At 49.5% G+C, this 14,668-nt stretch overlaps 1 protein-coding gene across 1 annotated transcript; it reads right to left on the reverse strand.

Annotated features, from left to right (window-relative positions):
• Positions 1-204: 204 nt before the first annotated feature.
• LOC119374874 (uncharacterized) lies at positions 205-4,740 on the reverse strand. Its single transcript, XM_037645078.1, has 2 exons — positions 3,875-4,740; positions 205-280 (listed from the first exon to the last, which is right to left on the reverse strand). Exons 1-2 carry the CDS (start codon positions 4,738-4,740, stop codon positions 205-207), a joined length of 942 nt encoding a protein of 313 aa, XP_037501006.1.
• Positions 4,741-14,668: the final 9,928 nt, after the last annotated feature.

The following is a 14,668-nucleotide window of genomic DNA, read 5'->3' on the forward strand; positions in this document are numbered from 1 at the left end:
ACAGTCCCGACCAATCGTTCCCACCAGCCTCCCCACCATGGGGCCGCTTCGACTATGAACTTCCACTGTATCCTTTGGTTTGCAATATAAGCCTGGAAGTCGTCTTTTCGAATAACCTTCCATATCTTTTGTAGCTCCCGAGACGTCCGCTTGAAGGTAAGGGCATTGTCGGAGTAAATGGTACTTGGCAGTCCCCTTCTTGCACTAAAACGCCGGAATGCCAACATGAAAGCAGGTGACGATATATCCGAGACCAGTTCCAAGTGCAAGGCTCTTGTCACTGCACACGTGAAAAGAACGATGTACATTTTGGAATCGGAGCTCTCGGATGACTTCGCATACAATGGTCCGGCGAAATCAATTCCTGTAGTGTCGAAAGGTTTCGTCTTTTCGACGCGGCAAGCTGGAAGCGGCGGGTACGGCGGCACAGTGGGTCTCGTGCGAAGACGCACGCATGTCAGGCATCGGTTGATCGCTTTCTTTGCCGCTTGTCGCGCTCTCGGGATCCAGAAGCGTTCGCGTACGTTGTGTACTGTCGCCGTTACACCTCCGTGCATGACTCGCCGATGGGCATCGTTAAATACCAGCTCGGTGAAACGGTGTCGACTTGGAAGCAGGAATGGATGCTTCACGTCCCAGCTGTCTCTGAGATTTTCTAGTCTTCCGCCGACGCGTAGAAGCCCGCTTTCGTCGATAAATGAGTGTAGTTGTGCTACCCATGAGTTACTGGGTGAACCTTGTTTTTCTTCTAGCCACCTCCGCTCGTCGGGAAACGCTTCAGTTTGAACTTGGCGGATCCAATATCTCTCGGCTGCCAAGATTTCTTCAGCAGATATGGCTCCATCTTCCTTAGTCTTGAACCTAACCTTGGACACAAAACGCTGCACCCATGCTGTGATCCGAAGGAGCTTGTGCAGTGAGCTGAACTTCGTGGCATCCAGCAGTGGGGCTAAATGCACTGTGCTGCCTGTTGAGTACAGCGTCGTTGGCTTTGTCACTGTTATGCCTAGCATGTCGTTTATCTGGGGCGGTGACTTCTTCACAGCTGGCCATTTTGCTGAGTCTTTACTGAGCCAAGCGGGTCCTTGCCACCAGACTACGTCGGTAGCCAATGCGTCTAAAGATACACCTCGGGTAATCATATCCGCAGGATTTGTTTCTCCTGGACAATGGCTCCAGGTGCATTTCGACGTATTATCCAGAATTTCCTTGGCTCGGTTCTTGACGAATACGTCTAAAGTCGAAGTCTCTCGCTGTAACTAGCCAAGCACTATGGTTGAGTCAGTCCAGAGAAAACATTGCGCTCTGGGCATGAGATCGCCGCATGTTTTCACTATATATTTTAACAGTCGGCTTCCTGTTAACGCACCCATTAGCTCTAGTCTTGGCAATGATAGAGCTTTCAATGGGGCTATCCTTGACTTGGCTGTAATCAGAGTGCTCGTTACATTTCCATTCACATCTTCTACACGAAGATATGCACAAGCTCCATACGCTTTTGTGCTTGCGTCGACGAATACGTGTAGCTGATTGTCACGTGGTGCTGCAACTCCACTCCTGAGGTTCCGGGGAACGTTGACTTTCGGAAGCTGAATAAGCTGGTTTCTCCAGTCGTGCCATTTTGCCCTAATGTGATCGGGAAGATCATCATCCCAGTCGACTTTTGAAATCCATAACTGCTGAAACAGCATCTTCCCTCGTACCACGTACGGTGCAAGAAAGCCTAATGGGTCGTAGATCCTCGACACGGTTTGGAGTACAAAACGCTTAGTGTCCTTTGCCTTCTCCAAGAAAGTCAGGATGTTCTCCGGGTTGTAGATAAAGGTGTCTGTTTCTTTGGACCAACCCATTCCTAGAACTTTTGCTTGATGTCCAGCGCTATCCTGGGTAAGCGCATCGTTGGAGTCGAACAGCTGTTCCAGTTCTCTGCAGCTTGAGCTCCATTTCTTTAAAGGCATGCCAGCACCATCCATCAGTTCTTTCGTGTACTTGTAAAGAGTTGCTGCTTCCTCTATGTCATTCGCTCCGAATAAGAGGTCATCCACGTAAAATGACTTCAGAAGTAGCTGTGCTACTGCCTTTTTTCGGGATGGACTTGTCTCTTCAAGTGATGCTGGATAGTAGCCGTAAGCATGAATGAGCTAGCTGTAGATCCAAAAGGTACTCTGGTCATTCGCCAAATCTGTACTTCTTCTTCCTTGAAAGGGACATCAGGTCTTTTGTCAAACCACATAAACCTGAACAGGTCACGGTCCTCTTTTCTTATCTCGACTTGCAAGAACGCCTTCTCGATGTCTGCTGTCATTGGTACTAAATACCATCTGAAACGGAGGAGAACCTGAAGTAGGTCCGGGTTTAGGTTCGGTCCAGTTTCAAGGCAACTGTTCAGAGATTTCTCTCCTTTGGCGTGAGACGACGCATCAAAGACCACGCGGAGCTTGGTGGTGAGTGAGTCCTCTCGAATGACCTCCCTGTGTGGCATGTAGTACGCCGGGCCATCTATTGATTCGTTGTCAAGTACAACTTCAGCGTGGCCGGAAACAATGTACTGACGAATCGCTGTATCATATCTCTCCAGCAATCCTCCTGACTTCGAGATACGTTTAACCAGATTTCGTAGTCGGGTAAGTGCGACGCTGTAGTTGTCTTGTAGCATCTCGATATCCGGGTGTTTACGTGGCACGGCTACTTGGTACCTTTTTCCGATCTTTGTCATCTTACTTTCGAAAACAGACAAGGTGTCTGAGCACCCGTGAGTTGCTTCCGTTGGTGCAATTCCCATGGCATCTAACGTCCAAAATGACTCCAGTATGTTTTGCTCCAATCCTTTAGTTCCTTCAGCTTGGACTCGCAGGACGCAGATCATCACCTCGGATGTTCCGCTTATGAAGCTCGTTTTTGTGACAGGACCTTGGAGCGTCCATCCGAGAGTGGTCTTGACCGCTACCAATCCTTGTACTTCCGTGCTGCGTATGATGTCGCCGCTCACGATCTTCCACAGTTGATCAGATCCTATGAGCAGGCTAATTCCTTTTTCGCCACACTGTCTAGGCACAGTTTGCTCGTCTGCCAGCCGATAATTTTGCTCTCGCAATTTGGCTGCGAAGGAGCATTCCATAGCCGTGGCAGGGATGTCGTGGCAAATTACTGGCATGGCGATGGCTTCGATGACGTGCTCGTTGTAATCAAACTGGCTACGTAGGCGAACCTCGACGACATTGCACTTTCTCACACGAGAAGGAGCGTCTGATGCAAACGTGTTCACCGCAAGGCAAGTCTCTCTAAGGATTTTTAGTCCCAACCGTGTCACCAGGTCTTCCTTAATGAACGTGCGTTGACTGCCTCCGTCGATGATGCCTCTGACATAAGACGTCTCGTTGAACCCGACAATCCAAGAACGGAAAGTCTGTAAGTTGACGGCTTCGTCAAGTTGACAGCTTGTAACGGCAGTCGACCGCGGTGACTCTTCTTTTATTGGCTTAGTAGCAGCAGAGACCATGTTGGGCGACTTTTCGCCTCTTGTCGCACGATAAACTGGGTCGCACATCGTTGTAGCATGCCTGCCTTTGCATGTCACGCACACCAACCTCCGCCGGCACTCGTTTGCGCGGTGGCCCTTCATAGTACATCGATAGCACCGCATAAATTTAGCCAGCCGGTCTTTTTTCTCTGATATGGTGAAGGTAGCGCTGCATGCTTCGGTTTCATGCCTCTTAGACTTGCAAAAGAAACATTCGTTCCGTACTTGCTTTGATTCTTCGGATGCATGTAGGACCGATGATGACGGCACATGCTTTCTGTTGTTCCCGCTGCCCTTGGTAGAGGACGTCGATGGAGACATTGCTCTCTTGTTTCGAGCTCTATCTGTGTATACCGCAAGAGCTGCTCAAGTTTTTCGCAAGACGTTGTGGTTGTCTCTCCTGAAGCAGCGCGTCCCGTGCCTTGTGCTTCATCCTGGAGACGTCTATGGCGGTGGAACGCCACGATGATTTCTTGTGGCAAAGAGTGAAGCATAACGTCGTAGAGCATCGCCGAAAAACTACTAGTTGGGACGTCTAGGACGTTGAGGCAGCGGACATTAAGCTGGACTGCGTCGTAAAGCCTTCGCAACTCCCTTGTATCCGATGGAGAGGTCACGGGCTGCAGTTCACGAAGCGCTCTGAAGTGCTGCTGTACGATCCTGCTCTTGTCCCCGAACCTCTGTTTCAGCAGCTGGATAGCACTTTCATAACACGCTTCCGTGGTTGGTAGTCCGGCAATTGCAGCTGCTGCTTCACCTACCAAATAGTTGTGTAGGTAATGAAATTTATCCGTCGTGCTCAGAGTTGGATTCGTGTGGACGGCTCCGTTGAATCTCTCCCAAAACGACGTCCATTGACACAAGTCCCCATGAAACGGCTTGATGGTTAGCGTTGGAAGGCGAGGTCCGAAGCTCTGGGATGCAGCTGTCGTTGGGGCAGGCGGCGTGTTGAGCGTCGTCGAAGGAGAAGTCTGTCGCGTGTTACCGAGGCTCAGATCTTCAAGCCGGCACCGTAGGCGCGTCAGGGTCTCGAGTGCCTGGTCGTCATAATTCGCCGCAGACTCGTACTCCCTCTCAAGTTCCTCTACCGGAATCACTTCCTCGAGCTCGGCATTGATCTTCCGAAGTTCGTCACGGCTTGCGACGAGCTTGTCGATAACCTTGCTTAACGCCGTTCGGTCGTTGCAGTCACTCTCCAACAACGTCGTCGCCTCATTCATTACTTTTGTTGACTGGGTTCGCCTAGCAGCACGTTTCGCTTTCAGGCGGTCCATGTCTGCTTAGGATCACGGCTTACTTGCTCGTAAGGTACCCGGCTCCGCTCGTTACTTCCCTGGGTGCGGTTCCAATGAGGATCAGGTTGCTCCGGCTGCGGTTTCTAGTGGAAACTCATTGTCGCCGTCGCTCGTTGTCCACGTCGTTGGATCCGCTCGTTATCCCGGGTTTCGGCACCATATGTTGCGGAACGTCGGCCTTCTAATCGTAGCGCCACCAAAAAGACGGATCCATGAGACTGCAACGAAATGCCTTTAATGGCGACAATCGAACACGAAAAAAGTACATGATGATAGTGGTGCACGGACTTCTTGGCGCTAGCTGCGGAGACAGCAGCCCCCTATCAATTCCTCTTCTTTGTCGTCTGCTGATCTCCGACATATAATATAGACAGAACAACGCTAACCGCTGCACTTGTGAATAACCTTTTCCCAGAACCTGTATACCGACTGCCATATTTGCTTTTGCCTGGCCATGATGTACTATTCCGTGTACGTAGAATGTGCATATCGCCAGCAGCGAAAACGTTTTTCTTTAAACTGCACACATCCACTCTACTAGTGAAGAAATGGCTCAATGAAAGAGCAATATATGTGCCCTGGACTGTGAATTGTAGACTCTGTAACCAACCTGAGACGATAGAGCATTGTTTTATCCATTGTCGTGACGCATTTTATTTCTGGGGCATTCTAAAGAGAACAATCAGAAAAGACCTTCCAATCACAGCTCATGGGATTCGGTTCCCCCCTTTCAAAAAGAGCCCCACCAATAATACACCGTATGATTTATTTATGTTATTAGGACTTTATGCGCTATGGAAAAGTCGCATGATCGACAGGCACGCCGAGCCACCACGATCGACGAGCTCTGTCTTCCGAGAAGAAGCTGCTCAAGTGCGCAGTGTTGTTGAGACTTTTGAGCCCGTTCCGGGGTGGCTTGCACTTCTGGACGCTTGTGTGTGTTTGCCTGACTTTTGAACAGCCTCTCACCGTAGGCAACAATGTGGGTGTTCTGCATGTTAAGATAATTCTAACGTGACGAAGTACGTAGTGTGTGCTTCACAGCTATAACGGGTCATCTTTCCATGAATTAAAGAAAAGAAAACCGAGCTAGCGTAGTCGCTAGGGCGTCGGGCGCTTTCCGTCGCGGCCGCAACGTCGTGTGTTCGATTCCCAGCAGAGTATGTTTTTAATTTCTCACCCGTTCGCGTCCATTCTATCAACGTCATATCCGTGACGGATGTACTTGGTGGACCCCGGCATAAAGCACTTCCGTGTTAAAAAGGGAGAAAAACGCGAGGCAGCGAACTTCCCAGAGGTCGTTGCGCTATGCAAGTGGCGTCTCAATGCGTATGTCGTGGAAGGATTTTGTTCGGTGTGTGTACGGGTAGCGGCACCTTCAATGTAAACAGTGCGTATGAGTGGACGGCGACGGAAAGGACTGGTGTGCGGTGGAAGCACCCAACGAATACTCGCTCACCAAGTCCTCGTCTTGTCCCCCGCCCCCTCGTTTTTCTCCCTCTCTTTCCCTTGAAGATTCTATAAATATGTGCACCAGCAACATGAATTCTTATTCCTGATGTACTTTATATATATAACGCCTAGCGAACAGGCGTTGTGTCTATTTTTGTCTTCCTTTACAATATATATATATATATATATATATATATATATATATATATATATATATATATATATATATATATATATATATATATATATATATAATGTAAAGGAAGACAAAAATAGACACAGCGCCTGTTCGCTAGGCCAGCTGTTCTATTCTAAACTTCGTTCTTCTCTTCCTCGTGCTGGTGAAGCACGAGGGCCGAAGCTATAGCCTGCCGCACATCGTCATGACACATGACTGCGAAAGAGCGAAGCCACCGACAATGTACCTGGTGGCCGATGCTGGCTGTGTCGCTGTGGTCGGTCGCTACAATGCTGGGGCTTGGCCTGGAGCTTTGCCGATGACGCTTCCGGTGGGCGGCATTGACTGCATCTCGCTGGTCTGTCCCGGCCACGCTGCGATTTCGTTCGGGGATCTGTCAGAAGTGTATCTGGAGGGCGAGAATCGCTACATCGATGTGGTCAGTCTCGGCCACGCAGGGACGTCTTGTGGACAGCTGCCATAGATACATTTTGCGGCGGGCTATGGCCATGTCGTGGAGAAAGCGGCAGACGCGCCACGGCCAATGATTCTTGCCGGACCAGCATCCGAGAAGGCTCACCGGGTGCCTTGGCTGGGGGTTCTACAGCAGGCTTCTTCGGGAAAGAAGATAGCATTTCAAGGGGCTCCGAGATTATTGACCGACATTCTTGCGCATGTCCCGGAGAACCTTGTCACACAACATGAGGTGACCGGGTGCGCATTCGGTCAAGGAATGCTGTCGAAGCAGCAGAAGCGGCTCCGGTGGGTCTGCGAGCACAGTGGTGTCACTGGTGTGTGTCATTGGCTCTTCCTGTACCATCGCGAAAAGCGGGCCAGACACAAGAGGTGCAGGCACCTGTGCGAAGGTGGTCGTGGTCTCTGGCAACGTCGCGGAATTCGAGATACTCGGCGTAAAACTCTGCTCGCGGCCGGTGTCGATGTCTGCCCCGCGGCCTTCTGCGTTGCTCTCGCTGTAGAGGATGCTGCGAGTGTCTTCAGCGCCGAGGTTGTGTCCCTCATGAAATCCAGTGCTGGGCCGTATCGAAGATACACTATCTTAGATACTCTTTGTGTATCTTGTATCTGTATCGCGATACGTCTCGCTAAACAGGTATCTGTATCTGTATTTCCGATACATTGAAGAATGTGTCGTGTATCTTAAGATACAAGATACTGCGGTCACATCAACACCGTTCGAAGCAACAGACGTTGGCCGAGCTCCTCTTCTCAAGTTGATACTGCTGCTACTAAGTCACCGGAATAAAACTAAAGGCCGTGACATTATTTTATCTCGACGCAAGAGTTTTCCAGCGAGGATAGGCGATAAGCTCTGAGCGTCCCGATGTATTGGTTGAGCAGAGCTACGAAGTGGCGCTCGCGTCGTCTCGAGGGACAGGCGCGCGATCGTTTGCGCCCAGCGGAATTTTTGTTTAATCGTTCATTTTATTTTTTTAATGTTTTGCCAGTGCCATGACACTTGGCACTTAGCCACTCTCCTGTGCCGCGCACTAGAATGCGTGCGGCGTCTTTCGCACACATCCTGTGCCGCTGTACAGTCATTATCGAATTTCCCCTTGTGTGGTGCTTCGTTACGAAGTCTGAAGAATGCAAAGTATGGCTGGTTGCCTCTCGTGGCTTTCACACATCGGCAATTTGAAGGATCTCGTGGAAGTAAATTTGCGTTACATGCAATGAAATTGACTTATATGCAAATAAGATTCTAACAGCTATAGCACCAACGGCCCCGATGCTGGCTTTAACAGAACAAGCATTCAACTAGCCGACGCCATCTTGGCGTACGTCTGTTTTTCTTTTATTCAAAGAGCTTTAAAATCGTAATTTGATTGTTAGCAGAAGTTCTTGCTTAGCTGTCCTTCTTTTGCATCCCATACATTACCTATGTGTCTGTATAGTTTTTTTTCTCCTGGTCTGCTCACTGCAATATGCCTTTAACGTGCTGCCAAGGTAAGCTCTCTGCTTCATTCCTAGTTTTAACTCTCTGCGTCATTTCTGATACTGTTCTTCTTCAAGTGGTATATAGGTTTACATACTTATATTCCACTTGAATTTTCTGTTATGTAAAGGTGATGTTGAGAACAAATATGTAATAATCTGGGCGCGCCTGGAGTGTACAGTAACTACAATTCTGCTTACTGCTACGTAAAATAGCAAAATTGAGTTTGCATTTTATTAACGTAAATTAGTAGGCGCCATCTTAAATACGTTCGTGAAGGTATTGGAGAAACACTGTTATAACAAATGCTCCGTTTTTCTCAGGAACGTCCCAAAGAGTCGGTTTACGCCAATTTCCATGGGCACTGAATTTAAGTGTCGTAGCTTTTAGGGGCTACCCTCCGCGGTGGTCCAGTGTTTATGGCGCTTGAGTACTGGCCCGAAGTTCCTGTAGCGGGATTTCGATGGAGGGAAAATGGCAGAGGCCCGTGTGGTTATGTGTAGGTTTTAGAACTCCAGGTGGTCAAAGTTTGCGGAGCCCTCCATAGAGCGTCTTTCATAATCATATTGTGGGTTTTCGATGTAAAACGCAACAATTATTTTTAGCTCTTGGGGGTGCTTTCTGTATCGTGTTTCTATACTTATTGGCTGTGTTTGATACGGAACCGCTTTTCTATTTTATACTTAGATCTAATTTTTTTGGTTGCTTAAGCTTCCCTGAATTCTTTTATTGTTGCTAATCATCAGGTAATCGGATCTGTAAGTGACAATAGTGTGAATAGCGGCGGTGTCCTGCAGCGCTTTGCGCAACTGTCAAATACGTCTGAAACGTTTCTGGACTGCACATGTTCTTGGTGACGTAGACCTGTCCGGTGATCCCTTATTGCGAAAACCGTAATATCTTTACCTGCAAGGTAGAACTCCACAGCAGTATTTGCACCATCGTGCGGAGGCTTCTTATTGAAGTTCACATGGTTAGTTGATAACCCGCTCGCTGGTCAGCAAGCAGAGCAGCGACTCCTATCCATTACAAAAGCTATAAGCAAGGACCGCTATCAGCGAAATGTATAAAGAGCTGTCATGTTAAGCAGCTAAAACAACGCCAATAAGTTGTTTTCGGAATGAGAGATTTATACCCGTGAACATGGAGTACAAAGCATTTAAGATACTAACAGAGTTTTCATTCAAATGAAACACAATTGATCGCAGTTAATAAATTTTCAAGCGAACATTTATGTACATAGGCGTTTAATGCTGCATTATATAGATATATATTAACAAATTTGAGAATGTATCGAGGTATCTTAAGATACATTTGGAATCTATCGTATCGGATAGAATCAGTGTTGCAGTATCTTGTATCTGTATCTCAAATACTTCTTGCCTGAGTATCTTGTATCGTATCGCGATACAATTTCAAAGTATCTTTGCCCAGCCCTGAACTGTGTTGCAAAGAATGAGGAAGCAACGGAGCCGATGGCGTTGCCTTCCTTCTTTCTCTTCTCCTCAACCTCATCCTCCCTTCCTTTATTGTACTATACATTTTTTAAGCTTGTTCTCTGTTTGTTCTCTGTATTTCTTGTGTCTGTTTCTTTATTTGTTTGTCTATTTCTCTCTTTTCCTCTCTTTCTATCTCTTCGCTTTTGTCTCTCTCTCTCTCCACGCGTTCTATTGCTTTCTATCGTTTTCTTCCTTTGTTTTTCTATGTTTGTCCTTTCTCCTTCCTCCTCTGTATACGTACTCGCTCTGTCGCCCGTTCAGAGTTACTGAATCCCACGGCGCACGTGTTCTGGGAGCGAAGCAGAAGATGAAGCAGAGGACGAAGACATGGGCGTGCATATTCATGACGATGACTATTTTCTGGTGTCGCGACAACGCATAACGAAAAGCTGTAAAAATATTCAAAAGTCTTCCTGTACTTGGCTCCACACTTGTGGTTTTCGAAAGCATAGGCGTCAAGTGCAGTGGGGCGTGGGGGGGGGGGGCGATAGCAATCACGAGTTCACGTAGGGAACCAGCTGGAGCGACGAACCTTCGTTTTGTGAAGAGCAGGTTTACAATCCTCCCGCAGATTATGATGGCCTGACCGATGTCACTGCATATTGTTCATCGCCATGAAACAACGTTCACAGTCGGCACTCGAAACAGCAATGCATTTTAGCATTTATCAACGTCACAGCGTCAAAGAGCTGCTTTCGCAGAAATTCCAGTGTAGGTGTCGGCGTCGTTGGCTGTGAGAGAGAAATCGGCGTTGCCTCTGAGCGAAAATTTGAGATAGATACAAATAATTAGTAGAAATACTCGGTGCGAGTGAGAATCGAACCCATGTTTTCTGCTTGGCAAGCATGCGTTCTTCCATGGACCCAGGTCAGCGCTTGAAATAGCTTCGTAAAACGAGACGCTATAAGAATGTCATGTAGGGGGTGGAGTCTCCTCAAAGCATTTTATCTTGCGTGGCAGAAGCGCAGAAGCGCACCAGGTGTCAAAGAACTGCGCAACGACTGGGTGGTTTAAAGCTGCACGCCATTACAATGTGTGCATCTACGCTGGTGTGCGTGGCCCCAACGGACGCGGAGTGGGCGCTTCGCCAACTTGCAAAAGGAAGAATTATGGTGTAGTGGGCACTTAACGACTCCACCTGCAGTGGCCATTCTAGGATAGTTTGAAATTGCCAATTGCGCACGCAGAAACGCTCATTTGTCAGGCATGATTGAAGGCCATGCGCACAGGGTCTCATTGCCTTCTACGATTAAGGCAAACCTCAAGCATATTCCAAGTTTTTTGCCATCCCTTGATGTTTGTCCGCGCAAAGAACATTGTGTCCCCTGCGTTTCCGACATACTCTCTGAAGCATTTCAGCGCGTTCTGCTCGTTCAGGCGAAGCCACTGTGTTAGACGACGGACTTGCCCAACAATCAATATTATTGCAACCTCTCTTAAGCGCCTCGTATAGCGCCTTTTATTTGGCTTCCGGCCTAGCTTCTCGGGAAGTGCTTAACTTAAGAGCTTAGAGGACGCTTGACGCCGCCAAGAGTAGAACTCGATAGCGAAATCAGGCCCCGTGCGCATCGCCTTCAAGCGTGCCGCAAAGAAAGGAACGTTTGTGCGCGTAACATTGACCGCGTCGAACTATCCTAGAATGCCTACTGGATATGCAGTTGCGAAACACCCACTACGCCATTATTCTTCCTTTTGCAAACTGGTGCAGTACTTACTAGGTATCCCAAATGTGCCATGCGCACCGGATCAGCTGCGCACTTTGCATTAGTGGGCAAATTTAAACGACTAACTCGTGGCGCGTTTCACATGTTTTGACGCCTGGTGTGTTTCTACTATTCTGCCACGCAATATTACATGCGTTGAGGAGACTCTACGCACTACATGACATTCCTACAGCGTTTTTGTAAGAAGCAGTTTCAAGCACTGGCAGGCCTCCTGTGGTAGAACTGCTTGCCACGCCGATGGCCCTGGCTCGGCTCTCACCGGGGCCGACCATTTTTGTTATTTATTTATTAGTATTGTCACGCTGCCCAACACGGTGGTGACAGTTACAGCCAATCAAACTTGTTTTCCCGTCCTCAATTTTGGCTTCTCGACGCAAGTTCTTCCTCGCGGCATGTCACTTGCACATCTGACACCACTGGCCGACCATACAGTTTCCGCTTTGACCACAGATGCGCCACCAGATTTTTCAATGCCGTCATTCGCTTCACGTTCCTCTTGCGACCGCTTCACGCCAATGATATCCGAAGAGCTCACTTCAGAGCAAGTCTCTGCTCTCCGCCGCCTCCTCGTCTCCTACCAGGACATCTTTGACTTCGGCGACCGTAATTTGGGCCAGACATCCGTGGTCACCCATCGCATTGATACCGGTGATGCTCGACCCATTCACAGACGGCCATATCGTGTGTCAGCACCGGAGCGTGTTATTATACAACGGGAGGTAGATAAAATGCTTCATAAGGGCATAATCTAACCCTCTTCCAGTCCCTGGTCCTCCCCTGTTGTCCTTGTTAAAAAGAAGGACAATAGCTGGAGATTCTGTGTTGACTACCGCCATCTCAACCATATTACCAAGAAGATGTGTATCCTCTCCCGCGTATCGACGACGCACTCGATTGCTTGCACGGCGCCAGATATTTCTCGTCAATCGACCTGCGCTCAGGGTACTGGCAGATCGCTGTGGACGACCAAGACAGAGAGAAGACTGCCTTCGTGACCCCTGATGGACTTATCAGTTTAAGGTGATGCCGTTTGGCTTGTGTAATGCTCCCGCGACTTTCGAACGCATGATGGACTCTCCTTCGCGGCATGAAGTGGTCCATCTGTCTTTGCTACCTGGACGATGTTATTGTTTTTTTCCACCACCTTCGAAAACCGCCTTACTCGCCTGTCCACAGTGCTTGATGTTTTCCGACGCGCTAACCTTCAACTTAACTCGTCTAAATGTCACTTTGGACAACGCCAAATCTGCGTACTCGGCCATCTTGTTGACGCTGCGGGCGTGCAACCAGACCCTGGGAAAGTCCGAGCAGTTCGAGATTTCCCCACTCCCCGCTCGGCCAAGGACGTCCGCAGTTTTCTTGGACTGTGCTCCTACTTCCGTCGCTTTGTCCAGAACTTCGCCGACGTGGCCCGTCCTCTGACCTGCCTACTGAAAAGGACGTCGCGTTCACTTGGGGCCAACAACAAGCGCACGCTTTCTCATCCCTCGTTGCCATCCTCACCAACCCGCCAGTTCTGGCACACTTCGACCCTTCTGCCACTACGGAGCTTCGTACCGATGCCAGTGGCCACGGTATAGGCGCAGTGCTTGCACAACAGCAACAGGGCATGCGCCGCGTCGTCGCGTACGCAAGCCGCCTTTTGTCGCCATCGGAACAAAATTATTCGATCACCGAACGAGAGTGCTTAGCTCTCGTCTGGGCTATCACGAAATTCCGACCGTACCTGTATGGCAGACACTTCACGGTTATTACAGACCACCATGCGCTTTGCTGGCTCTCCTCGCTCAAGGACCCCACGGGACGCCTCGGTCGCTGGGCGCTACGCTTACAGGAGTACACCTTTTCGGTATCCTACAAATCTGGACAACTTCACAAGGATGCCGACTGCTTGTCTCGGCACCCAGTCGATCTCCCTGAAACGACGGAAGATGATCATGAAGCACTCGTTCTCTCCATTACAGACTTCGTCAACATGGCTGCTGAGCAACGCCGCGACTCGTCCTTGCGGCCTATTATAGATGGTCTACAATCTCCACAGCCTGACCGCTCCCTCCAGATGTTCGTTCTTCGCAACGACATCTTGCACCGCTACAACGTCCGCCCTGACGGTGCTGAGCTTCTGCTCGTTGTTCCTGTGCATCTCCGCTCGGATGTTTTGGCCCAGCTTCATGATGCACCCACCGCCGGCCATCTAGGGGTATCACGCACGTATGACCGCATTCGCCGGCGATTCTTTTGGCCTGGCCTCTACCGTTCTGTGCGACAGTACGTTGCGGCGTGCGACCTCTGTCAGAGGCGCAAGACACCTGCGCTATTGCCTGCTGGCAGTCTTCAGCCCATTGAAGTCCCAGATGAGCCATTTTTCCGAGTCGGCCTCGACCTTCTCGGACCTTTTCCCGTGTCGGCCACCGGTAACAGGTGGATTGCCGTCGCTACCGACTACGCAACGCGGTATGCCGTCACACGGGCACTCCCTACCAGCTGCGCTACTGATGTAGCCGATTTTATTCTCCATGACATCATTCTGCGTCATGGTGCTCCTCGTCAGTTGATCACGGACCGCGGCCGCTGCTTCCTATCTAAGTAGTCGACGACCTCCTGCGATCCTGCTCGACCCACCACAAGTTCACTACAGCGTACCACCCACAAACGAACGGCCTCACCGAACGCCTGAACCGTACCCTGACAGACATGCTTGCAATGTACGTCTCTGAGGACCACCGCGATTGGGACATCAACCTACCTTTTGTAACCTTCGCATACAACTCTTCGCGCCACGACACAGCTGGATTTTCACCTTTTTACCTGTTGTTTGGCTACGACCCGCCTTTACCCATGGACACCTTGTTGCATTCTGACACCGACTCATCGACTGCCTATGCTCGTGATGCGCTGGCTCGTGCTGACATCGCCCGCCAGGTCGCCCGGGATCGTTTATGCGCCTCGCAGGTTAACCAAAAGTGTGGTTACGATCGCCGACACCGCGACGTGCAGTACTCTCCGGGGTCACTGGTCTTGCTGTGGTTACCATCACGACGTGTTG

This window comes from Rhipicephalus sanguineus, chromosome 11, assembly GCF_013339695.2.
Source record: "Rhipicephalus sanguineus isolate Rsan-2018 chromosome 11, BIME_Rsan_1.4, whole genome shotgun sequence".
Lineage (NCBI taxonomy): Eukaryota > Metazoa > Arthropoda > Arachnida > Ixodida > Ixodidae > Rhipicephalus > Rhipicephalus sanguineus.

Excerpts from the sequence above, each read along its gene's own strand:
- LOC119374874 (XM_037645078.1), bottom strand. The coding sequence starts at position 4,740 with ATGAATGAGGCGACGACGTTGTTGGAGAGTGACTGCAACGACCGAACG. Across the intron at positions 281-3,874 it reads AAACTTGAGCAGCTCTTGCG|TGACAAGAGCCTTGCACTTG; the intron begins GTATACACAGAT and ends TCACGTGTGCAG.